The sequence below is a fragment of the Parambassis ranga genome, chromosome 3, assembly GCF_900634625.1.
Source record: "Parambassis ranga chromosome 3, fParRan2.1, whole genome shotgun sequence".
Lineage (NCBI taxonomy): Eukaryota > Metazoa > Chordata > Actinopteri > Ambassidae > Parambassis > Parambassis ranga.
The window spans coordinates 18,625,454-18,651,604 of record NC_041024.1 but is presented as its reverse complement, the minus strand read 5'-3'; the positions used below and the strand labels follow the sequence as shown (position 1 = coordinate 18,651,604).

At 42.0% G+C, this 26,151-nt stretch overlaps 1 protein-coding gene across 1 annotated transcript; it reads right to left on the bottom strand.

The window, feature by feature from the left end:
• Nucleotides 1–305: 305 nt before the first annotated feature.
• On the bottom strand, nt 306–25,912 carry atosa (atos homolog A). The gene is made up of 12 exons (XM_028401834.1): nt 24,871–25,912; nt 9,416–9,600; nt 8,862–9,058; nt 8,175–8,300; nt 6,143–7,985; nt 5,612–5,737; nt 4,389–4,477; nt 3,532–3,622; nt 2,348–2,506; nt 2,123–2,191; nt 1,572–1,768; nt 306–1,451 (listed from the first exon to the last, which is right to left on the bottom strand). The coding sequence occupies exons 1-12, from the start codon at nt 24,899–24,901 to the stop codon at nt 1,298–1,300; spliced, it is 3,267 nt and encodes a 1,088-aa protein (XP_028257635.1). The 5' UTR covers nt 24,902–25,912; the 3' UTR covers nt 306–1,297.
• Between the last annotated feature and the right edge of the window lie 239 nt (nt 25,913–26,151).

Here is a 26,151-nt window from a genome sequence, read left to right as displayed (position 1 = left end):
TATTGATTATAACATGAATACCCATAATTGTGATTTATTCTGAAGACAGTTGTAACCACATATCTTTGTTTCTGTGTTTGTGTAAGTGACCATATTTAAGTCATTTAGCTGAAATGCAGGCGTGACAGCACCACAAATCCCTCCCGTCACATGTGAAGAGTGCGGAAATTGTATTTTCCTTGTTTGCAATTTTCAATATAAAAATATAATTGCCAGTGAATGTGACGAAGACATTTCATTGAAAAACATTTAGATGCAGAGGCAGAGCATGAAAGAAGGTGGAAAAATGAAACACAAGGACGCAGTTGTTTTCAAGATTGCTTTAGAAGATATATAGATATATTTTTTCAGATTTGAATATTAATGTCAAAAATACATACTATGATATACAGTTTGCACTACATCATCTTAGCATGACAGACGTCACAAGTAGTAACTGAAAATATTAATTTAAATATTAAATAAACTGATGGTAAGTAAACTAAAAGTGAATGTGTAAACACTAAACTAAGGTTACTCTTCTATTGCAACACTTCCAATAAAGTGGTTTTGTAACAGTACAAAAGTATTAGAATATGACTATTTTCATTTCCAGTCATGAGAAAGAAAATGCACAGTGCACTTATGATGTTTTGCAGTGATGCTATCAGGTGAATCTGTCTTGATTGCTTCTTCGACGTCTTTAGTGGTCCATGTTATGTTTTGTGCCACCCATTTCCTCTTCCACCCCCACCCCCATTGGCTGCAAACTCAGATATCAACAGGTCACAACTGAGTTCACGTTCGGTTGAGTCTTCTTCATGAATTGTTTACAGGGCTCTGTATCAGATTTAAATAGAAAGAAATAATTCACAATTTAACACTTCAGAGATCCAATTAACATTTTGATTTGAATCAATAGAGTAGAATAGCCTGTGTCTAACTGCTTCTGTCAACAATCACCGGTCTCTACTCTCCTGCTAGACGCTGGAGGGGATACACACAACAGCAAGAAAAAAAAATACCTATCAAATCTGCAAAGAACATCTTGACCAGGAGTACAAGCTTGCAAATACACCCAAAACTGTAACCGCTGAACTCCTGCCTCCAACCTGCCAAGCTCCACTTTGTTTTGAGTGACAGAAGGGAAGAAACATCATTTTCTGGACACTAGTCAGGAGAGGCTTGTTCTCTGTGGTCCTCATCTGTTTACTAGCCATGGGCTATAACCGGCTGAATTAGAGTTTGTCGCTGGCATCAAGGTGTGACTGAAGCTTCAGTAGTGGCCCGCCAGATGGAGGAGAGAGCGAGTGAGACCTCAGCAGCGGGAAGAAAATGGTGGGTCAATTGGGGACTCTGTAAAAGACTGGAGCTCATAAGCAGCACCGCTGTCCACCTCCATGGACTTCCTGGAAAACAGCAGACGGATGTCCCTATGGAGGTAGATCTTTCCAGACTTAGAGCTCTGGAACCTGGTGGAAAGAAAGGATCAGTGTAAGAGGTGGCACACCATCCCAACTATATATATATATATATATATATATATATATATTGCACTTTTATTGTGGAGACACACATAATAGCCATCTCACCTCAGATGAACGAGGTAGCGCAAAGTGCGACCCTGGCCCAGGGTGAGGGGTTTCTTGCTGGTCTGATTTGTATCACGGCGGACGGGAACAGAGAAGGTCCTCTGGCGTAGGAAGGTCTGGTGTCCGGCTGGCATGGCTCGTAAATCGTACATCACAACAAACATCTTGACAACCGTCTTGTTTGGGTTGAATAAGGTCTGAGAGGGTTAAACAAATAGTATCGACAGGTTTACACAGAATTCTTTCTGCCCCTCACTTTATATAAACTAAACTAAACCCACAGGCTGTGAAAAACACATAAAATAAACAAGGCACCTTTTGTTCCAAATATCCAGAAGTTAATCAAATTATTGATTGATTGATTATTATTATCACAGAAATTAATGTTACATGATGAATTTTCCTCTACAACCACTAGGAGTCCCCATTTCATTTTGTTATTTGCTGTAATCTGCTCTTGGTTCTCAGCAATATGTGCTCTGTGATGCAGATATTTGACCATAAATAATATTCAAGACAACAACATTGCTACAGCCCTGAAAGATGCTCACCACTTGAATGGTTCCTGATGGAGGTACACGGTAGCCCCTTTTCCCCAGGGACTCCAGGTTAATCACACCCTGTGAAAAACAGATGGTCATGTCACTCACAGGAAGACTAAAGTAAAACACAGGACCTCACACACCTAATGTAAAGAAGATGTTTTTCTCTCTAGAAGCAGCAAATGTTATCTAGAATTTAATTGGAATTTTATTAACTGAAAAAAGTAATCTCACCATATATGGTGAGGGAGCATTGTCATCAGAGACACTGTAGAATGACACATCCACAGGTAAGGTCAAGTGACTGGGACAGAAGGATCCGCTGGCTCCCACCTCTGCTGTGAATCCCTCCACTGTCCCTAAAGGCTCCAAGCGGTAGTTCAGGACACACTCCTAACAGAAGAAAGTTCAATTTGTCAGGATTTCTCAGTGCCTATGATGAGGTATGGTCACAAATACAACTTGTGTGTGAATGGTACCTTGTTGTTTGTCTCTCATATTAAACAGGTCTCTAAGACCGCTTTCTTTCACCTGCGTAATATTGCTAAGATCCATCCTCTCTCAGAGTGATGCTGAAAAGCTCATCCATGCTTTTGTCACTTCAAGACTGGACTACTGCAACTCATTGTCTGGATGTCCACATTACTCCATCAACAGTCTGCAGCTGATCCAGAACGCAGCAGCTAGAGTTCTGACATGAAGCAGCCAAAGGGATAATATCTGTCCTGTTCTAAGGTCTCTGCACTGGTTCCCAGTGGGCTCAAGAATACACTTCAAGATCCTTCTTCTTACCTACAAGGCTCTTCATGGATGTGCTCCATTATATCTGCAGGACCTGATAGTACTGTATATTCCTAATAGGACACTCAGATCTCTGAGTGCAGGTTTACTTGTAGTTCCTAGGAATCATAAAAGTAGAACGGGAGGACAAGCTTTTAGCTACCAGGCACCGCTACTATGGAACCAGTTACCAATCTGGGTCCGAGAGGCAGACACTGCCTCCACCTTTAAGACTAGACTTAAAACTTTTCTGTTTAGTAAGGCGTATAGTTAGCCTTAAACATAGTGTGCAGGGCTGGTAGGTATAGTTATAGTCTCTCTCTCTCTCCTTCATCCTCTCTGTCCTGTCTCCCTCTTCTTCTCCTCCTTTACCCGGCCGAATGGCAGCAGGAAGGTTCTTCCTTAAGAGACGGGTCCTGCTCAAGGTTTTTTCCTCTTAAAGGGAGTTTTTCCTTGCCACAGTGCTCTTACGGGTCTCACACTCTGGGTTTCTGTGAAGCGCTTTGAGACAACTTCTGATTGTAAAGTGTGCTGTATAAATAAAATTGAATTCAATTGAATTGAATAGATATTTAGAGCGGTGTATATTATCAAAAATACAGACTTAAGATAATTGTGGGTGTGATTGTGTGTTATACCTCAAAGTTTCCTAGCAGGCTGAGGCTGGCAGGAGGAGCACTGGCACTGAACAGCAACTCATCTGTGTACTCCTCTCTCTTTGGACACACCCTAAAGGGTTAAAATACATAGGCTTGACCAACATGTTTTCAGTGCATCACGTACAGTTCATTCATGACAAACATTCCTGGTATGTCTGAATAGACTTGTACGTCTTTGGACTGACTTGTTTGTATTTAAAGAAAACCAGTATCAGTCATCTCAATTCACTGGAAAAACACCAGTAATACTTTGTGTCTACTGGCAACAACAAAAAAATCTTGAGTCCAAACCAAAGAAATATTTTGACTAAATAAAAATATAATTTTTTAACTTGTCCAGTGGCTAAGATGAACTTTGAATCTACAATGACAATCTCTTCAAAACATCTGCTTTAAAAAGCAGCACTGAACTTACACCCACATTTGCTGCATGTGGGCAGAGCCAGAAATCTCTCTGTATACGAAGCCAGTTCTGTCTGCCATTTTAAAGCTGAATGTGTGTGATTCTGGGTACAGTCACAGTACAGCCGAGCCTCAGCAGGTGGCACCGTGATGAGGAAAATCAGCAGAATGTGCCTGACCTTACTATTACTGGTCTCATTTCTTTACACACAGACAGCACTCCAAAGACATTACTTCAAAGAGTTTGAATGTAGTAAACTGTAGTAATCATCTTCACTAAATTAAAGGCTTTATAATGAAGGTTATAATGAAGGATAACCCAGAAGACTATCAAGAGCACTGTATTAATCTACTACTATACCACTAATCACCCTACAGACAAACATAGATAGAGGTGTGTAACTACAGAACAGTACAGATGAGAAAATGTGTACCTTTTCCCAGAGGCCCAAGGCAAACCCTTACAGCCAGCCAGAGAGATGTCCAGGTCAAAGTAACCTGTTTGATTTTTCCTCTGAGGAACCTGCAGCAGGACATGATTAACACAGAGCAGCTGTGATAGTATGTCAGGTTTGAGTCACTAGTCAAACATTCACACGGGTTTCTAGAAGTTTTAGACTGAATATTTTGAGAGAGATGACAGAGAGACACTTAAACAGATACAATAAATGTCACTTATAATGCTATATTGAAACAATGCATTTAATCTACATTCAAACTACAAAATATGACCGTAGAGTTTGTGCATTATAATATGTTAGTGTGACAGTGAGACACTTATTAGTGTGTGTACCAGAGACTGACGCCATAACAGCTCCCCAATAGTGAGACCAAAAACATCTGGATCTATGTTAGTGGATGGGACTCATCTAAAAACTAAAATTACTCTGCAAATACATTTTCCCAGAGATGGTCTATGGATTGCTAGGTATTGTTTATCATGCTTATCAAGTGTTTTACTTTTTGTTATGTTCTCATTTATTAGTTGTTGGCTAAAAAGGCTATGCTATGGCCACTAGCCAACAGAGCAGCCAAGCTGCTGACTCAGCCCAGATGTGTGTTTAGACACAACAACCATGATGCAGCTTTGCCTCACAACTTTGATTCCAAGATGGCATTAGATTTCAACGTGACAGGACCTGTAAGTAAGATGTTTTGACCTCACTTTTGTACAATGGGCAGATGCGTAACTGCTCTGTCTGTCTGTTATACAATCACAGGGTGAACACTTTGATATGATTCTGTGTGAGTAGAAATGATCAGAAGACAGGAAATTGTGATGATAAATCTTAATGTGGCTGATGAGGCACAGATGAATCACAAGCCTTTACCTTACTACTGTGTGTGTGTATCTGTGTGTACATTAACTCTGGATAACTACTCAGTAGCCCAACAGCAACAAAGCACAGCTGCCAGGTACTTTAAAGTCTCTTAATGCATTTTCAGCTCTTTCTGTGGTGAAGCACAGTGAGTAATGCTTCAAATGACTTGAAATACAGGGTAGTGGGTGTGCTGTTATGACAAACACAACTGCCTGAACACAGACAATGACTGCTCATTAAGTGTCACCTCATCTACCGTTCAAATTAGAAGGTGAGAATGACAGTGAGTTTCACTGTGTAGGAAGTGTGTGTGTGTGTGACGGCGAGTTTCTTACAGGGCTAGAGCGCAGAGGCAAGCCAGTGCAGGGGTGAAAGGCCTTGGTTGCAGTGGAGTCTAATGAGTGACGATTCTGTTTCTTCCAGCTGTTGCAGGGACGCAGCGGGGAGGGGCTATGCGATCGCTGCAGCACAGAGATGGAGAGAGCCAGAGATTGGAACAGCTTGCAACTGAACAGTAACTATATTTATCAAATAATTCCCCTCAAGTATTTACTTTAGGGTTTACCTGGTCTCTTATTTGTGACATTAAAGGAATAGCTTGTCATTTTGGTAAATAATGCTCATTGGTCTTTCTTATTGAGTTACATGGAAAGGTCATTATTATTGTTACTACTGCATGGTAAAAATAAGACAAGGTTAGGTACTAGTTGCCATCTCTTGGTAATGCATATTGAATAGCTGTGAACATGGTATAAATTTACTAACTAAAGAATAAAGAAATCTGGAGCACTTATTGATGACTACATGGGCTGCCAAATAAAAGTACATAGATAAAATAAATACTCATTAAAGCATGACTCTCTTACAAGGACAGTAGGAGTTGCAGTCATGTCTTGAGTGGATGTACTTGTGCATCCACATTTTGAAGGTGCCTGGTTCTCATCCTGGAGGGCAGAGGCCTGGGCTGGTGCACAGTTCTGCATCTGGGACTGGGGCTGAGGCTGAGGTTTGCTGTTGTCGTGGCTTCTGTTACAGTTCGTAGCTGGGCATAAATCGTCGCTAAATATCTGAGCATTCCTTAGGCTGTTCTCAAAGACAGGGGAGGCATGGGGGGTTTCATGGCTGCTGGGTGTCCTGACTCTGAGCTTTTCCTGTGAGGGAGTTCGTAAACACTGACCGGCCTGGGCTTGGCCTCTGATTGAGGGTTCTTCAAGTGTAAAGTGAGCACCATTTTGGGCCCAGGGAGAATGGCATTCACTGCCCGGATCGACTCGGGGCTTGTCTGTGCAAAAGGGGGTGTGTGTGGCAGCAGTGTGCATGCTGCCTGTATGAGGTTCATGGCTGGGTATGTGGCCATTGGCGTAACCATTGGTGGCAGTGTGTGAGGCGTGTGGCATGTGTGTGGGGTGTGAATATGTACGAACCGTGTGTGTGACTGTTGTTGTGTGCGTGTGATGCAGAGGGCTGCCACTTCTGCTGTGCCTGGGGGACAGAGAGGGGACAGACAGTCTCTCTTGGATGAGTCTAGTAATATCCTGCACAGCCTGGGCAATGAGCGAGCTGTCTCTTTCTCTCTCCATTTCCTTCACTCTGTCTTGCTCCTTCTCTCCATTCCTCTCCTCCTCTCTTTCTCTTGTCTCAGTCATTTTCAGCTTCCTGCAGGCTGCAGGTTTAGGGGATGAGCTCTCCCGTTTGGTGAAGGACGTGTCATTCACTGGTGTGTTGAATGGGGTAGGCCACACACGTCCCACAGACTCATAGGGTGGTACCTCAGGCTCTTTGGTCTTACTGGCAGTTATGTCGTCATGGTTACTGCCCCACATGGCTTTTGGAGGGTTGTCAGAAGCAAAAAGGCCAGGAGGGAGTGGTGGTGCTGTTGGGTCACAGAAGTTGAGCCGTTGTGCAATGCGGGCGATCACTTCCTGTCTCTCTTGGAGCAGGGAGCCGATCAAGGGATTTGTCTCAGCTGTAGTAGACCTCGGGGAGGGGCAGCGGGGTGGCTCAGCCAAGGAAAAATTCTTAAAAGCTCTCAGAGGTTCAGCGATCGGACCCTTTGTCTTCTCATTACTGTTGGTACCAGATCCACAGTCCTCTACTTGTGTAGGGTCAGGTGAACCATTGAGGGCCGAGTATAACCACTTCCCTGCAATACTTGTGGGAATAGGGGAGGGAGAGTGAGAACGGGATGGTTTGGGAGAGTGAGAGGGCCTGTGGAACAGTGGTGAACCCTGACGTGGGGGTATGTTGACCTGTGGAAGGTCCCCATTCTGGTACGTGTGGTTTTCACCTGGCTCCTTTTTGCTGTAGGGATGTGGCACAGCAGTGTGAGGAACGCTGTTAATGGGGATGTTGTTGATGGGGAGATTAGGTACGGGTAGGCCATTCAGAAGAAGGCCTGACATGGAGTTTGAGCTCTTGCTGTACATGTTAGAGTTATGGAGGTTGTCTTTACTGGGATCCTGGTTCTTTTTGAGGGTGGGCGGGCCACCATGGCTGGTGTGGTTTGGGTTGAGGCTGGGAGTCTTGCTGTACAGTGGAGGAAGGCCAGTATGGATGCTGCAGGCCAAGGTGGGATAGGTGGGCTGTCGTGGGAGCGACTGGACACGAACCTGCAGTGCAACACTCTGGGATACATTAGGGACAGGGAAAATGTGCTCTGAAGGTGGCTGGGAAAACTGCCACACTAAGTCCTCATCAGCAGCACTGATCCTGTTAGACAGAGACAGAGAGATTCAACAAACAGGACCAACTAAAATGATCTACAAATTGACAGGGCTGTTTGTTGAAAATACTATTTAGCTAGTTTATTATAGCTTTAATACTCCAGGCTGACAAAGGCCTAAATGAAAAGGCTTCAGCTGACCAGTGTGAAAGTCTTAACTGAGGGCTATGTCTTACCTGTACAGGATGTTTCTGGGGACAATGCCATGGGAGGCACTAAGCCAGGCGCTGAGCTGAGAGAAGAAGACATAGGAGCGAACAGCCAACAGCAGAGTCTTCTCTTCAATGAAACGATCCCCACTTCTATTAAAACCACAGTGAAAAGAGGTGGAAGTGTGCCAGTATGTCAGGTTAATGAAATGACGGTTAAGGAATGTGTCTTTTTTAAACACTATGTGTTCCCTGCTTCTACACATGTGAGTCAGAAAGTGGGCCAATTTGTCAAACTAATTAACCCACTGAGTACAAGCCTTTTACCTAGATTTTATAATTCGATATTCTTAAAAATGTATGGTTACATAGTTATGCATCTATCAAAAGACATTTAGCATGACATTTAGATTGAACTCTCTCAACTTCTAAAAACCAACTTAATCACCAGGTCATTGTTTTTGAACAGACCGTAGCATCTTGTTCACACACCTGGTCTCACCCAATGTGCACAAAGCCAGTGGCCCATGTTCACCTATGTGCATTATGGTGGCTGCTAAATAGGTACTTTAGGTAAGTGATCTGTTTTACTCAGTGTGTGACCCAGATACTGTATATTCTTGGGACTCTCTCCTTAACAATCACTAATTACTCCCCACACTCATATGTTTGAAAACAAACACGTGTGTGTGTGTGCATGTATGTCTGTCTTACTGTCTTGGAACTGGTTGCAAGGTCCATCTCTCCAGCAGCAAAGCATCTTGTTTGATGACCGGGTCACTAATAGGGTCACTTGGGGGGCACTCATCACCATAGCAACAGTCAGGCAGGAGCATGACCTCGATCATGATGGGGATGCTGTTCTTCCAAAGGAGTATGACCTGAGAGCGTGTTCGTCTTGCTTGCCGGCACTGGACACAAATACAGGGAGTTAGCGTTTGTTAGCAATATTGTGAGGGGAGGGGATCATCTGTGATTTTATTCAGGTTACAATCCAATTTTGAAAAAAACTCAAAACAGTTAGGTTGCTGTGAAAGGGAAATACTGACTATACACTGCAAAATTCAGAAATGTTGTAACACAGCAATAAATTCATAGAGTTGAAAATATTCCAGGTGCATTGGTTTATTAAAATGAACCAATAAAATGGTTATTGTAAAATAAATCAAATGTGCCCAGTGTGCATCCTATTTGTTATTGTATAGTAACTGGGCCTTCCATTCACAGTTACAGGTTAAGTACATTGATATAAGAGCAGGTGTGCTAACCTGGGGCAGTTTATCGCTGCATTCATGCTTGTGAAGAGGAGGCATGGCTGACTGGGCTGGTGGACAGTGCAGCCCCTCAGTCCTGCCCTTCACAGAATATTCTGGTGTCCTTCCCTCTGTGATGAGTAAGGTCAGGAACACCAGGAACTCCTCTGCATCATATTCAAAAAACTCCTCTGTTGCATCTAGACAAGACATAGGAACAAACATCAGTTGTCAGCATGTGCCTCTTAAAACCACAATTAAACTAGTAAAGAAAAGTAGCAGTTCAACAATTAATTAGCCTATTTAGTTTCTGGTGCTAAGGCAAACATAAAAAATGCCTCAGTAACAACAGAGAGCCACCTGTACTGCATGAACATCATTGTTTAGTCTATGTCTAAGTGGCCTAACTTTGGCTGGGAGGCTTGTTTAGAGAAGGGGCGTGAAGAGAGGCGGTGGATGAGACAACTTTTCCAGTTTGGCTGCTTCAAAGGAATATATTTAGACCTCTCATGTCAGCTGAGAGGGGTGAAGCCACACACGGGCTACTCCCTTCTCTTATACAATACACACACACACACAAACATAAGCAGCACTGAGGGCAAAATGATTTATGCTCATTGGAATTTACAAACAATAACTCAACTGCATATAAGGAAGTAATAATAACAGAGTGTACATGGCACCACTCCGTGCTCCACCAGTTTTGTGTAGGTGGGGCTGGCACGACAAAGCTGAATAAACCTCTCATAGGTTTGGACTGGACGATTCACCTCTGACTGTGTTAAAATTATTACAAACACAAAGACACCTGACAAGGAATAATAAGCTGGTCGTCACGTTTACATTTAAGCTCTGCTAAGCCACTCTGGTGTATATTACTATTCACATGATTATCCTGATACTTATATTATTATTAAAAGAACCAACATGCTGGCTGTTTTGAATAAGATGACAGTCAGTGAGGTGTTTTTCAATTGACTCATAGGTTGTCTTATGCCACAGCACAATTAACACAAATGTCCTTTATGTGTTATAATTGCAGCTTAGCCTTCAAGAGGGATATTTTTAGTAGACAGTTGAAGAGCCTGTCTTAACACTCTTGCACTCCTCCAGAGAAAACTCCCAGAAGCCCACAGGAGGTCAGCTGATACACAAGCAGCACAGAGAATCACAGCTTTCTTTCTTTGCAGCACGGTGACGAACAGAAGCTGCCTGTGTGTCACCTCGCATTTTTAAAAATATTGAAACCAGAGTCAAACAAAACTCAAATCAAACTTTGGGAGATTTATCTTATTTTGTCAGGTCCTCATAAGGATAGGTGTCCAAATGAAAACACCATACCCTCCTCCCACAAAAGCAGTATTGGCTAGAACAGAGTCCCTCTCAGCTGGCTCTGCAGAAGTGTGAGCTACAAGCTGCTGCTGCTGTGTGTGTGTGTGCGCGTGTGTGCGTGTACATATCACAGCCAGCCAGTCACGCACATTCCTCTCGGGGAACTCCTCCTACGTGCCTTTAAGCTGCTGCTGCACGTGGAGAGAGGCGCAGTCCAACACAAAACAAGAGGAGGGAGGGGTGGGAGGAGGGGGTCTGCTAGCCAGCTGTAGGCTGAATAAGCACAGGGTGAAAGAGATGAAGAGGGAGGCTATATTCAGGGACAATCTCTTTTCTTTATGGGCTAGAATCGGAAAGGCTTGAACAAAAGGACAGGGGGACCAACAGTGAGGGAGGAAAGGAGAGCAGAAAACAGGAGCCACAGAGAAATATATGACAAAGGTCGAGGTTCAAGGTCACAGTCCATCACCTTGAGATGAGGGCTGGCTTTTCCTAACTAGAAATACGGGGCTCTGACAGGCTGATTTGCAGAGTTTAATACTCCCAGTTTGTAATGGCTTCAGTTTCTGGTATTGGGATGTGAACTTAAGGTGATGTTCTGTGGCAGAGCCCAGGAGCAGTAGACAAAGGAAGCAAGGTACCAAAGATAAACAGCCTCAGAGAAGTGGTGTGCTAAACACTGCCCTGCTTCACACAAGCACACAGACAGAGCCCCGATTCATGTATGCACAGTGGGTGTCAGTTTGCTGCTTTCTAGGAAAGGTATGACAACATATACATAGAACCCTTAAGCACCCATCAAAAACACATGAGACACCATGACACAAAACAGCACCACACACACACATCCAAATCCATAGAGAACATTCATAGAAACACAAACACACACATACATGGGACAAGACAAAGGACTAGTGATGGAGGCTTTGGTTAAGGGGCCCAGTCTCAGTATGCTTAGATGAGAGCTGTCATTCATTAGGACATTGTGCCTAAATAGAACATTCCTATGTAGCCTACACACGTTAACACAAAGACTCAGCTTAGATGGAAGATGGGAGGTGATCAAGATGCAGAACAAAGAGAAAAACACAAAGATGTATGCACAAAAGCTGTTAACAGTTGTCTTTTTGAAAACAACTTAAAATGTTCAAAACAAATAATTTGACACTATAGCCCGGTGCTACGGTGCTGCTCAAAAGTTAGTAAAACCTTTACAATTTTCTATATTTCTGCATAAAGAGGTTAGAACTTTAATTTTGTTCTTTAGCCATTTTTTTGTAAAACAACTTGGCTGGTTGGGATTGTTGTCTTGCTGCATGACCCTCTCCACCTTAAGGTTCAGACCAGAGGAAGATATTTATTCATCTTTAGACCACAGGAAGATATTCAGAATTTAATGGTATTATTCAGAATCCATTTTTCTATCAATCATGCCAAATTGTCCTGGCTAAGATGCAGCAAAACAGACCCACCTTATAACAGACAGGACAGGTTCCTATACTTTACCTATACATTATTTCCCCCAGTACTGGGCTTCTCATTTAAACCAAATAATTCTTTTTATTTCTCAGATATATCCAATATTTATTCATTCTCCTTAAAAAATAAATGACAAAGTGAAAATATCTTTTTTGTTTGATTCGGTGTTCTTTTTCTACATTCAGGAAATGTAAAAATCAGCTGATGTTTTGGGTCAGATTTATGGTGAAATATAGAACATTCTCAAAAAGGGTTCACAATCTTTTGACAAGTACCGGTAGTTAATATTATTTGGAATTTATGTAACAGTCAGTACCATTCACCAATCCTTAAGCCTACTAGCTCGGCCAGCAATCCAGTCCTGCCTTTTCTTTCCCTTCCTTATTCTCTGTTTCTGGTAGAACAATAGTTGCTTATTTCTTGAAAAATTAGATTAATGTTTATCCTACTCTCTTCAAACTGTTTTTGGAATCTCTTTGAATGGTTTCACTTCATTCATTTGGTGTTTTTTTCACCAAAACTCTTCTGGTCTACTGGCACACAGAGAAGTGCCATGGCAACTACTACCACTGCTTGAGAAATGCAAACAGAAAACTATTTAAGGAGGCAGAGCCTTTAAATAAGAAGGTTTGCTGATACATGTCAAACCTCACTAACGGTCACAACCCAAAAGACACGCAATAAAAAAACTGTTTTGTCTCTGTTCCACTTCCATGCATGTGTGACCTCTCCTCCATCTCCTGATAATGTGTGATGTGAATTATGTAACAGGTCAGATTAAGACATGGCCATCTTATTATTAGACCTGTGACTGCCTGCCACCAACTGCAGCTGGAGGTCCGCCTACAGATTGGTTGGCTCAATGCACGCGCACACACAAATACACCTCAGCTGTGTCAGAGTCCTCAGGCCAACAGATCTGTATAGAGTCATGTGGGATGGAAAAGGCCTCCAGGACAAGAGCAGAAGGGTCATCATCGGTAGCTAACGGAATACTCAGAGTAAACACCCTGGAGTACACACTGACACATACTTTGGCATGATTCATCATCACCTACAAAACGAGTCAAACATGTCAGTGCCTCTGCAAAATGTTTTGTATGGCCTGTGTGTGTGATGTATCTCCAATAAAACTAGATTCCACATTCCTGTATACTTGTCTTCTTATGATCATGACACTTATTCAAATACATGATCAGTTTTTATATTTTGTACCCAACAGTGTTGCCATTTTATCTGAGAAACAGATGGGAAAACAGAGGGAGAGAGGCATAAAGTAGGAAACACACACACACACACTCAGATAAGATGACCCATTAATCTGAGCACTGTGGTCACACAGTCGCTGTGTGGTTGGCACTCTGTCTATGACAAAAGATGCTCTGCTCTCTGCACATACGCACACTCACAGCTAATTTGAATGCAGTCTAAGTATCCATATGGCCACCGCTGCCAACCTATTTCAACCAGTGCAGCCCTCTAGATGAAATCTGTGCTGTGGATCATTGTTTTCAATAATTTACTTTAGCATTTTTTTCTCAATTAACTGAATATTTGGATTGTCTATAAACAAAAGAACAAAGTTTTAATTTAATTTAAAACACTCTCTAGTGTTAAAGAAAACAAAATTCAAATCAAACTTGATACAACTGTTCAATCAATTAGCAAACTGGAGATAGAGACTTAAAGCAATGGCAGATGACCAATAGGAAAGACATTCCTGATTATTTAGCTTGGCTACAAGATGCAACATAAAACAAGAGATAACATACTGCAAGGCAGCAACAAAAGAGACAGAGAGAGAGAGAGAGAGAGAGATGATACGTTTGCACAGATACTGCAAGAGACAGAAAAGTGGTCTAAAGGGCAGATAGGAAGCATGCATGGTTAGTTCCAATGCAGACAGAAGGTCATTTTAACAATGTTTCCAGCCAACAGTCTGTCAAGCAAATTTCACACAAGTGTTTGAAACATTGCAAAATGAAAAAAAAGAAAGAAAGAAAACTAATTAGGTAACATGCATCAACAGAGTTCCTTCAAAAAATGTGCTCTCTGAACATTAAAACACACCCACAGGAAGGAGCGTGGCCTAGCACATTTTGAGGGCAACATACTATATTTTACAAAAAGTATTTTAAATCATCAATGTCTCATGTAAAAAAAAAACAAGATTCAACATTTACATAACAAATAATATATCAGATGTTAAGAGACAGATCAAAAACCGAGGGATAACATTCTCTCACCCATGAAATATTTATATTTAATCTTAGTATGAAAGTAAGTGTACGGAAAATTAATTTTATAAATGGCTGGAAGCTTTACCCCAGTTAAAGTTGGCTGTGGAAGAATCTCTGTCCAATGCAGTTCCCTAGAGAATGGCACAAAAGCCTTAAGTGTTCTAGAGGGGCTGAATCAATTGTCTAAAGATGAATAAATAATAAAACTACAACAACAATGCTTTGTAGAACTGGTGACATTTAAAAAATGAAGGCACCAAAGGGAGCAAAAGACGATGCTTTTTTTAATTTAAGGGCTTGAAATGCTCACTTGGTCTCATTGTTTAACATCTTTTGAGGTCCTAATTTGATATAAGACGTTTGATTGTTTTGGGACCTGCAGACTCTAGATAACCAGCCTGCTGGGAGGTTAGGCATTAAGGCAATTTCCAGGCAGCCTCAGTGCAGCAGTGGCAGCAGTCTTCTGGGCTCGCTGAGATGTGTCAGCTTAACACACAATGATATCTAGCTCCCCCTGAATGGAACCAAATGGAAAAAGATTCAACCTTTCCAAGTGCAAAGTCCTCGTTTTGATCAGGTATAGAAACAGACGTCCTTCAAAGGAAATAGTTTGTCCTGTGCATATTTCACTCTGAGAGCTAAATACATGAAATATATGTTGATGAAAATTCTCACTCCTCCAGGTCATTCTTATTCAAGAGTTTAAAGTAAGGCAACTCATGTTCAAGGAAGCTTGACAAGTCCAGTTGTCCTGCTTCAAACATTTTAAGAAAAATAGATTAAAATGCGATGGTGTAATGCCTTGACCTTGAATCATTGACAAAGGACATGCAAATATGAATGTATAGACACACAGAGACCCTCCATGACACCACAGTTGTGATGCTGTGTATATATTCTAGTTCCTTTATATACAGTACATTATGTATAGCTTCGACTATGCTTAATGGTGTTGCACTGAAAGAACAGTATACAAACTACAAGCAGTATTTTGCCATAGTTGCAACATCAATCCAAACAAAATGCGAGGGCAGCACAAAATACGCCATGATGCACAGCTAGTGCATCGTATAACATCCTGTAACAGGGCCCTATAATTCTTGTCAAATTCTCCTTCAGTAACACAGAGAAGAAAAAGCAATGTTTTATTACTAGAGCAAAATCACACACTCAGGACTGAATCAACTAAAAATCTCTTTTCATCAATAATCACACAGCCCTCATGCACGCATACGCACACATCGTTTCACTTATACAGAGACAGAATGGGAGATTACACTGACGGTTCTTCCATGCTAAATCTCCTTACTGCAGCCCCCATGAAATAAATATAGACACAACTTGGTAGCTCTCATTTTGTTTTGTTTTTTCTCTCTCTTTCTCTGATGTCTAGGTGTTGGTTCCCACAATCAACTACTACATGGCTTTGTGATGATGTCTGCCAGAACCTTCTATTAAAAGACAAGTGCCTGAAGTCATACACTGTGGAATGATAGGAATAATTATCGATACTGCAAGACAGTGAGAACATTTCCAACAGCCAGAACCTAAAAATGCTGACATACAGTATATGTAATTCTCTGCTGCTTTAATACAGTAATAACTCATATGAGAAGTTAATTTTATGATTTATAAGTACCTCTTAAAGCAGTAGTCTCCTCCTAAAGAACAGCACAGGCAGCTTATGTGAAAAGGGAACCCCTAAATCCATTACATGGCTAGGCTTTTGCAAGCTGCCTGATGCCCCCTGCATGGCTATCCCCAAAGACTTTGAAAAAAAAACATCTAGTTTCTAAGATGCACCAGTAGCAAAGCAGGTAGCAGATTTGAAATGTCAGCACCTCTGGTGACTGCATTTCTACCACTATGGGAATTGTTTGCAATGCTGTCTGTTCTTTTTTATGGCCAGTTCTGCAGTGTGGTCTGCTATATTTGGAGACCAGCTGTGTGCAGGGCAACTGAACTATCTGTATCTCCTCCTCCTATATATTCAAAGGGTTATAGCTGCTTACTTAAAGTTTTCCTCATACTCTGTTAATATGATGCTTCAGAGGAGATGGGTGCATATGATCTATTTCTGAACACATATTCTCCTGTAACACAATCTGGTACACAATGCTCGCCAGATTTACTTATGTAACATTGTTTAACTATGTTGTATTTACTACACTTTACATACAATAATTATTATAATAATACATTTATAAATGGTCTGTGGTCAGTATTTCTGTGCCAAATACAATCCACACAGGGATTAGTCATACGAACTATGTCCAAACAAACTGTTTTCTTGTTTCTCTTTTAGCACATGGAACTGAAATCATGACATGCAACACCTACAGATTCCCACATCTTACACAAGTTTATTGAGTTCCTTCACTGTCTGACACAGTAGCTACAACCTCATGAGGTTACTGAATTTAAAAAAACTGCTGTTGTCAAGGCGCCATAATGGTAAATGAAAAACCGCATCTGCAACTATTTTTGACAACAAACCAAACTGAAGTTTCTAAAGGGATGTCTGCTTTTCTTGTCAGATGTCATGTTATGCCATCAAACATTCACTTTCCTCCACTTCCCATTTTACAAACATATAGACAAACAGATAGGTAAAACAATGAATTACAGATAATGGGCAGATGGTCCAAAAAAGACTTGTATGCTATATTGGATCAATAGTTACTTAAACAGCAAACCAAAGCATGCTCTTATAAAATGCCGCAGAGTGCATGAGATGTTTCATCTTGCCAAATTTCCTGTGAAAGCACAGACTGCAGTTTGCCACAATTAACTGAGCAGTGCTGTAGCAATATATAACAGCAGCTTTTCTTATAAAGTTCCAACTAAATGGTGTATTATGGCAAAGGAAACCAGATACATGGCCTCTGCCATTTTTTTCCCTGGCTGACTGACCTGAGACTGGAAGAGAGCAGTGATCAACGATTACTGCGGACCAGGGAAGGAAGTAGGATACAAAAAAGGACAAGTGTTACCAAGGCAACAGAATCATTGTGCTAAACATTCCCGTCACGGTGATTGAAGTCTGTATCTGTGTAGGAACGAGGTGCCCCAAAATGCATCTTTGTGTGTAACAGTGAGCTTCAGCATGACAAGAATGTGTCTAAAGATAATCACTGGTCCTGTTTACAGCATGTCTGTGGTGCTCTGACTCTATGCATGCCCTTGCATTGTACACTGAGACTCTCTGTTGTGCCTGTTAAGCTGTTTATGTGATCATGGTTGCTTTGTGTAGGTGTGCATGTTATCCTCCGTGTGTCTTGAGTGTTTATGTCACTGGCATCTAGAATCCCTGTACAGACAAAGCTTTTGTTCACAATCTCTATGGTAAAACTTCTGCTGAACCTTAATTGAAGTAACAGGGTCAGCTGTGCTTCCATAGAATTTTACAACATGAATCACACATCACTGCCAGTTCACCTTTCCTGTGTTTGTCTGTGTTGTGTTAGAAGAATAAAAAAACAACTGGTGGTTGAGAAGTCTGCCAAGAAACTGACATGTTTTTGCTAGAAGAGTTTAACCAACGGTAAGGATCACTGGCAAACGAGAGCTGATACAGGTCCTATTTACAAATTACATTGTTAAATTGTTAACAGACTGGGTCACCATGATCCCAAATTTCACTATTATGTTGGCTGCCAGTACATCTTGCCAGTAAACTTTGAACCTTGTCAACTCCTCCTTTCACAGGGTGTGTTTCGGTATATTAGTCAAAACTTTTCTTAACTGTTTATAATCTAACATGTTATTTCAGAACTATGGACATGTGTCTGTCTTTCTCCTATTCTGCAATACAAAAGGGAAGATTCACAGCATGCATAGCAACAAGCCCTGATTGGCTAAGGAGAGTAAGTACAGTTCCAGCTGAGAAGAACCCTTGTTCTGTTTTGTGGACTCAGCTGCTATTATTCTCCCACTGGCAGCAAACAAACACACACTCGACCTAGACTGACACACCATCTTGCCCCTTTTCTCACACCCATTATTGTCAGTCATAAACAGAGCTGTTGTTTAGCGGCTGAGGAGCTCACACACTGAAGTCACATGGTAAACACACACTGAGCTTCTGGGGGGAAAAAGTTGTCATCATGAGGTGTGAGTGGACTCAGAGAAGCACTGATAGAAAAAGTACAAGATTAAACCTTTTCAAAGACTTGCAATGTCCTCATCTACAAGTCTAACTTCACCACACATCTTTGTGGTGAAACTGCACAAGGAAAATTCCTGAATATTTCTGCACAAAGCTAACGAGAAACTGGGATTTAATTTTGTCGTGTTCACAAACAAACCATAGCAACTGCAGTCCTTGGGTAAGGTCCTTAAAACTGTAATTATTCAAATGAGTATCTCAGGGGCTAAAAACCTAGCAAGCTTTGTTACACCTGGTTTAAATGCAGCACATAGTAAACGTCCAGCCGATGGAAGCTAAAAACACATGTGTTGTAAACAGGAGCCACATCTCATTAAGATGTTTAAACAAAAATAGTGAGGTAGATGTACTGAAGCTAACAAGGACAGAGTGTATATTACAGAATTAACAATCCATTACATCCCTCTCTTTAAATCCCTCGTCATCCTTCCTGACAGCCCAGTAACATTATCTTCAGAGGTTTGGCATGTCCTCTGTAGTGCCCTTATTGACCTTATTTGTATGTGTTGTAGCCAGGGCCCCAAAGCCCCCTGTTATTTAGGCAAGAGTGGTCCTTTGCAAACTCATTGTCTAACTAATACCTGTTATGCAACATGGACTGTAGTGGAGTGACCACAGCAATAATGGACAAGGTGGGCAAAGGGAACTACAAAGAACTACAAAGCTTCAAGCACAACTTCTAATTCATGAATTTTCAATTTGAATAAATACCATACACAGCAAAGGTACATTCTGATATAACATCATGCGCATTGAAAACAAGCCCAAAATATTTCCATAAGAGAGTAAAAATTCTAATAATGGTCATTTAAGAAGTTCTACCCATTTTCCTCTGTAACCCACCGCAAGATTTTACATTTTAAAAGCCGACTGCTGGTGACTATAGAACACTAGGGCACTAGGGCAACCCAGCCAGTCTCTGTAATCAGAGCCACCCTGTCCAACATGGACATACAGGCCTTTAACCTATCCTCTGCTGCTGATGCCAATTTTTAGAAAGGGGAGTCCAAAATCAGAAACCTGAGCAGTGTGGCTCCAAAGGCACAGTGAGAAGTGAATAGTGTGTCAACTGTGGAAAGGCAGATTGACTTTTCTGGTTGAAAAGTTGGTTGGGATGTATGGAAGCACTTCACCTAATGCTTCACAGACCTGTGATGAATTATCTGGTATCTGGAAGACACCTAAATTACGTCTACTTGACCAATGAAATTAGCATAATTCACTTAAAGCATATTTACCACAAAACAAAACATGACAAAGTCATGAGTAAATCAGCTGAGTAAAAGAAACATTAACTTGCTAATTGTTCAGGACAGACTGACTGAAAGAAATGCTAGGGGTGATCGCCTGACTCAAATCTGAGACTGACGGTTGCTGTGAAAGAGATGAGACAATGGAAAAAGGAAAGGGGATAGTTGGGATGAGTCTCAAATTAACTTAGCCTCACATTACTGTTAATAAACAATGTGCTTTACAGCTTCCTAAGAGCCCCTGAGGTGCTCTCTGCTCACACAAACTAGGCACGTGAGCATGTGTGTGTACGTATCACTCCATCACTGAAACTCATATAAGAGATTATTTAGCAAATCAGAATCCAATCTAAACTTTAATTAGACTACAGGGATATGCATCAGCAATACCTTAAAGCATGAATGGATTTAGTAGGCACCACCTGCAGTCTCTAGTATTTTAACTGTTAATGTTTATTGATTAATAACAAGGCAAATATATTAATAAATCTGTAAGGCCGTACTGTTCCTGCTTCATTCTTATGTTTTAGATAGCAAGTCAGGCAAGCTCTATTTCAGTCAATATGCTTTTTCTCTAGATATCAGCAGGTAGTGGAGGTGGGGTGTTAAGTGCTGAGGTGTTACAGTAGCTGAAGTGTATTTGATGTGACTCAGGAGAAGAGAAAAAACGAGAGGATGAAGATAGAATAAGTAAAAGAAAATCAGTGGAGTGAGGACATCAAGAACTAAAGTACCAAGAAGTCTTCTCCGTTTATAGATCTTGCAGAACTGCATTAATCATGGATCACTTAATGTAAGAGGTGTTGAGATGTTGTCACAGTGACAACATAGTGGAAGCATGACAAAGTGATAATGAAACATTTGTGGCAAACATGAGTGCCTGAGTGATCTGTGGCAGCTTCACAGAACTTACAGCTTAACACCAATCTTGTTATGTCACATCAGGGATTAAAACTGGTTGAAGGAAGGATGCACTATAGAGCACTATCAGAATTAGTTTGCATACTGAAGTCAAACTTGTTAGTCTGTTTTGCATTAATCGAATAGGCTCTGTTTAAAGTTACGACCTTCATTTACATTTTTAACCCTGTGGAAAGCAAACGTGAAGCTAGGGGACATGCTGAACATGCACAACAAGAGAAAAACAATCATGCAGCTTTCAAAAGGCACAGAAACAAAGAGATACAGAAATGATCACAACATCACCCCCACCAAGAAAATATCACCAGGCCCAGATGGCTCTTCCTGTTCCTGCAGAGCTGGCTGCTGGTTGGTTAGATGGAGCCACAGGGGCGGGAGGATGTGACGAACACACATGCAATGACATCACTGGCTGGCTTAGTGAAACCCTGGCAGCTGAAATACGACCCATGCTGCTACTTACAGCTTCAACCAGCCCAGCACCAAGTCCGGACGGTATATTTTTGCCCTTTATAGTAGCTGTGTGTGCACCTGTCTTCATGTGTGCATGTGGATACAGCTTACTATGGTATGACTTTAGTGACCTCAAACATTAAGGCTTTTATACACATATATGTTCTCTATAGGGTAACACCACATTCACACCAAGTGTCCACATAAAGCACGGCTATGCTAAATGAAATGTTTCAGCATTATGTAATTGTATTACTTGACTGGGAAGACTGGGTGCCCAGCCACATGCAGCAGCTAAGCTAGGCTACTTACAGTCAAACCTGTCACAACAGCATTGATTTAGGCTGATTACTCTGGGGGTGAGGGTAGTAACTCAAAGCTGAAAGCCTGGTGGGTATTAGTATTCACTGCAAATGGCAGCACTGAATCTAGCTGTACAATGGAGACTCTTAATATCTGTGTTTAGTGGAGCTAGGTCAGCAAATAGCTATGTGTTGTATTGAAGGGACAATATTAAAAAGCATTTTTGCTGACTTATGCTAGTTGATAAATAAAAAATTAATATCCATTGCACATTGCAAACAGTATAAACTGTTTAAGATATATTGCAAATACAAACCAAAATGAATGCTTGATTCTATGTATGGTCTGTTGCGCTCCATTTTCATTTTATAGGATAATTTTGAGAATAACAAACATTTAGTCTTGTCAACCAACAATAATTGTGCTGTAGTTCTGTGAAAACAGAAACTTGGTAAAGAAATTAGTCAACCTAGAAAAAAGAAAAACAAAACTATACAGACGGACTCCAGCTGTAAGAGAGGAGCACAACAGAAGAGAGCAACTGTTGTGGCAGCCTTCTGCTATGTGGGTAAATCACTGCTGAGGAGGACACAAAGACAGCACATGACAAAAACAGGTGCTATATGGGACAACGGTGTGTGTTGCTCTGTGTTATCTGGGTCTTTCGTCAGTGAGAGTGTATACTCTGATCCTCTGGCAAGTGTCTGGGACATCTCAGGGCAGATTTAATCTGGCTGAATGCATTGCAGAAGGCAGGCAGTGGTGTAAGTTGGGGGGGGGGGGTGGTGGACTTGTGTTGAACTGCTCCTTCAAGGACTAATAGCTTCAAACAGGAAGCACTGCCATGCAAACACATCAAATAACAGTGCAGAAAGCAGGACCATAGCATGCCTTGCCAGCTGAATGAGTGTTTCCAATATGACTAGCACTGAGATCACCTCAGTGTATGTTTAAAGTGTGTCTGATGGGGTGGAGAATGGGAGCTGTGGTTAAGGCTATAAAAGAGGAATGTATGGCAATTGCACTCACATTTCTCTGTATGGTTGCAAATCAACATTTGAGGGAAGTTTTAATTTATTTGTAATGTGTCCTTAATGATCTGGTTGTACAGAGGACCACAAATGAGAAAAAGCAGCCTCATTATTATGATGTAAACAATTCCAAAGTGATTGTGCTCTTCTACATGTGGAAATGACACACAAAAATAAAATGATGTCTTTATGGATACAAATAAAACCCAGCTTAACCACATTTCAGCTAAAACAGTTTGAAACCAAAAGCCATGTTTCCCCCAACTGGTGTAAACAGGTCTGAGTTTTCCATAGCTGCGCTTTATGGGACCTGTAAAAGCTGTCAGTTGAGCCACATGGCTCAACGGTACAGTGCTTATTAGGGCCAAGACCAATCTGTTGCATACTCACTCTCTCCTCACACCCGCATGCACTCACACACACATGCCGTCCTGACTCATAGCTCAACTCGCAGGAAAACAAGGGGGTCAGATGACTTTGGTTAGGCCTCTGAGCAGAACATAAGTGCTCCTTTACTCCCTTTATTACAAAAGCACAGTTCCCAAAATTCTCCTTTAAGAGATTCTATATAAACTTGGAAGAAAACTCTTCATTTTGGAAAGCTAAACTCTATGATGCCCATGAAATTAAGTTTTCGAAGACCTAGACTGAAGGCCTAGACGGCTTTATTAATTAGACATATACATCCCAACTGACAACAACTAAAAGCAAACACCTTTCCTGTCACACACAAATGTGTTACATGAACATGCCTGAACATGTTCTGTCCCCTAAGACTGAGTCTTGCTAGGCTTTCCTAGGATGCCTAAGCACAGCATCAGAGACATGAACCAGGCTGCTCTGTGCCCAGCCCAACCTTGCTGTGTTCCAAGCTACTGAGCAAACAGCTCCTCTCACCACTGCAGTCCCTTTCTTTGAGACAAGGGAAAGAACTGAAGCAAGAAAAAGAAGGCGACTGGCCTCATAAGCAATGTGGTATCTCCACCACAGGAACAGTATGTTCCAAATAACAATAGCACCACAGTGTCTGCCAATCAAACAGGGAGCTACTGCTGTGGAGCAGCTCCTGCTGGCACGGGCTTTAATAATTAGAACATGACAGTGAGCGAGCCGACCTGACACAGTAATAATCCATGAAGGATGAAGAACAGACTTACTGTAGTAATGTGTCTTAGGCCAACAGTTCTCAATCTTTTGGCTCATACAAGGCAGGATACACAAGCAGCTTATATGTACAGCAGATTATTTCAACAGCAACAGCATTGTTTTTTTGCGTTGTATTATTAGGCTATAATTTCACTGTACTGTGTCAATCAGTGTGCCCTTTACCCTGTTCAGTCACAGCCCACAGATGTCCAGGTCAGTGCTTCTATATAAAGGATCGTACAAGCAAGGCTAGGGTTAAAAACCTATGCCCATATAGGGCACATGTTTACTGTCTGTTGTGGTGTCCCATTATCAGCATACTGTGCTCCAGGAAGATCCCACTCAGACCAGTCAGCAGCCTGACTGATGTTTCATAACATATGTAAACACAGACTGCCCCTGATTGAGCACAGCTAATCTCATCATGACTGAAAACAGTGCTCCCAAGTATGGCGTTATTTTGTTGTTGACAATAGATCGAGTCACTAAAACCCTGGATCACAAATAACCACGCACACAGAAAGCACCAGGTTAATCATTTAGCTTACACAATCAAGAAGCCTATTGAAATCCTACTGTCAACTGTGTTAGGGCAGATATACCCTTCACAAATGAATGCAATCATAAAATTAGCATAATCACACAAAAACAAACAAGGATGTCCCCTGTGTCCCCGTTTTACCTCTTGCTGCAGACACAGCAAGCTGTAAACAGGTTGCAGAGCATACGGCAGGAGCCTTATTGCCACAACAGGGTGGGTGTCAAGAACATTTTGCAGCAGCTCTGTTCAAGAGACTGTCAAAACAACAGCTACTGGAAAGAGGAACAGTATGTGACATGAGAGCAGCTTGCAGGTTATGTGTTGATGCCAGAATGAGGAAAAGAACCAGCTGACATTTGTGTTAACAATAAAAACTCTGACAGAAAATGCCTTGTGTACTAGCGTCCTCATTTACCGGGGTCAGGCTTTGTTAATTCACATAACCAGTGACCAGACTGACCAGCTGTTACATAATTTTCTGGCCTGATTCTTGTCTCAGAGGAATGGGTGCAGTCAGTCTACTAAAGCCGGAAATGCACAGTTTGCCCACACATTGACCACCCCTGAAATCCTGATCAGTGTCTGTGTTTCTGGTGTCCCACATACCTCGCTCGGGCTTCATGTTGTCCAGTGTCATCAGGTTGCCTTCAGGGTCTCCTGCAGGGTCTTCACAGTCTTCTCTCTATTTTTTGTATCACACGCAGCCTTGACAGTAACACAACGGTGTCTGGAAATCCAAACCCTCTGTGACTGAGACTGCTGTAATAGCTAAGCAATAAGATCAGCTGTGAAGCCTGCGTGTTGGTGCCAACTGCTCCCTATCCAACAACAAAGCATTGCTTTGTTAGCACGCTACTGTACGCTTCCATCGAGTCGCACTGTATTGTCCAACGGACGAACACAAAGACAGCTGATAGCCGTTGCAGTTAGGTAATGAAGTTGTCAATCTGCTTGCTAGCGAGCAACCAATCCAAATACCTAGTTATTTAACTAGCAAGCTGGCTACTCTTACTGCTCGTCTCAAATTCCGCCACCTTAACGACAGTTGAGTCGTGATGCATTTCGGTGTCTCCGCTCGTGTATCGCTGGCACCTCAGGACGGAGCTGTACTAACTCAGCACTGCTGCTAGCTAGATGACAAACTCAACCCACCAACCTTCTCGTCACCGTGTTATTACGCGTCTGTTGGTGACGACGACCTCCCAAACATCCCAACACCCCAGTGTAGCGCAGGTAGCCACGGCTCAGGTACGAGTACCGACGACGGACAGTCTCGGTATATTGTGACTACGACAACATGTCAGCGTTACCATTCTCCACGCGAAACGACATCCGCCTGATATCAGACTGTTGTGGTCCACTTTCCATCCATCCGCTGAGCTCGAACCGAAAACAGATCAGCGCAGCTCCCGTCACGTGTCCCAACAACAGCCCAACTCGTCACTTCCCTCTATGCCAGCCTCGCATGAACTCGCAGCCATAGCAACCGCCAATTTAGAAGTGGTACCAAAACTTCTGAGGAACTCGCGCCGTGTCTGGAGAGCTTTGTTTTTTGTTTTGAAACTAAAACCGTGACCTGGATTTATTTTCTAACATTCTTGTAACATTCATGGCAACAGATGGTCCGTACGGAGGCAGCGGACAAACAAGAGCGAGGCTACTCTCTGTGCGCTGATTGGTCCGTGAATTCGTTGCGCGTTCACGTGCGCACGTGAGGCTTCGTTCTTTTCCGTCGTGAACATTTTGTCCTGGCTCTCCTGGCTCGTGAGAAGCCAAACATCGCATGTTTAACGTAACGTTATATGTTCAGTACAAAGTCCCGACACGCTGATGCTGCCAGCAGCACACAACCATCAGACTGCACCTAATAAAGAACGCCCTGCAGAC

Bases quoted from the DNA above. Each gene is read 5' to 3' on its own strand.
- atosa (XM_028401834.1), bottom strand. From the start codon at position 24,901: ATGACACTGGACAACATGAAGCCCGAGCGAG. The intron at 2,192-2,347 runs GTGAGATTACTT...TGTTTTTCACAG, and splicing joins ATGCTCCCTCACCATATATG to GGTGTGATTAACCTGGAGTC. The intron at 1,769-2,122 runs GTGAGCATCTTT...TAACCCTCTCAG, and splicing joins CATCAGGAACCATTCAAGTG to ACCTTATTCAACCCAAACAA.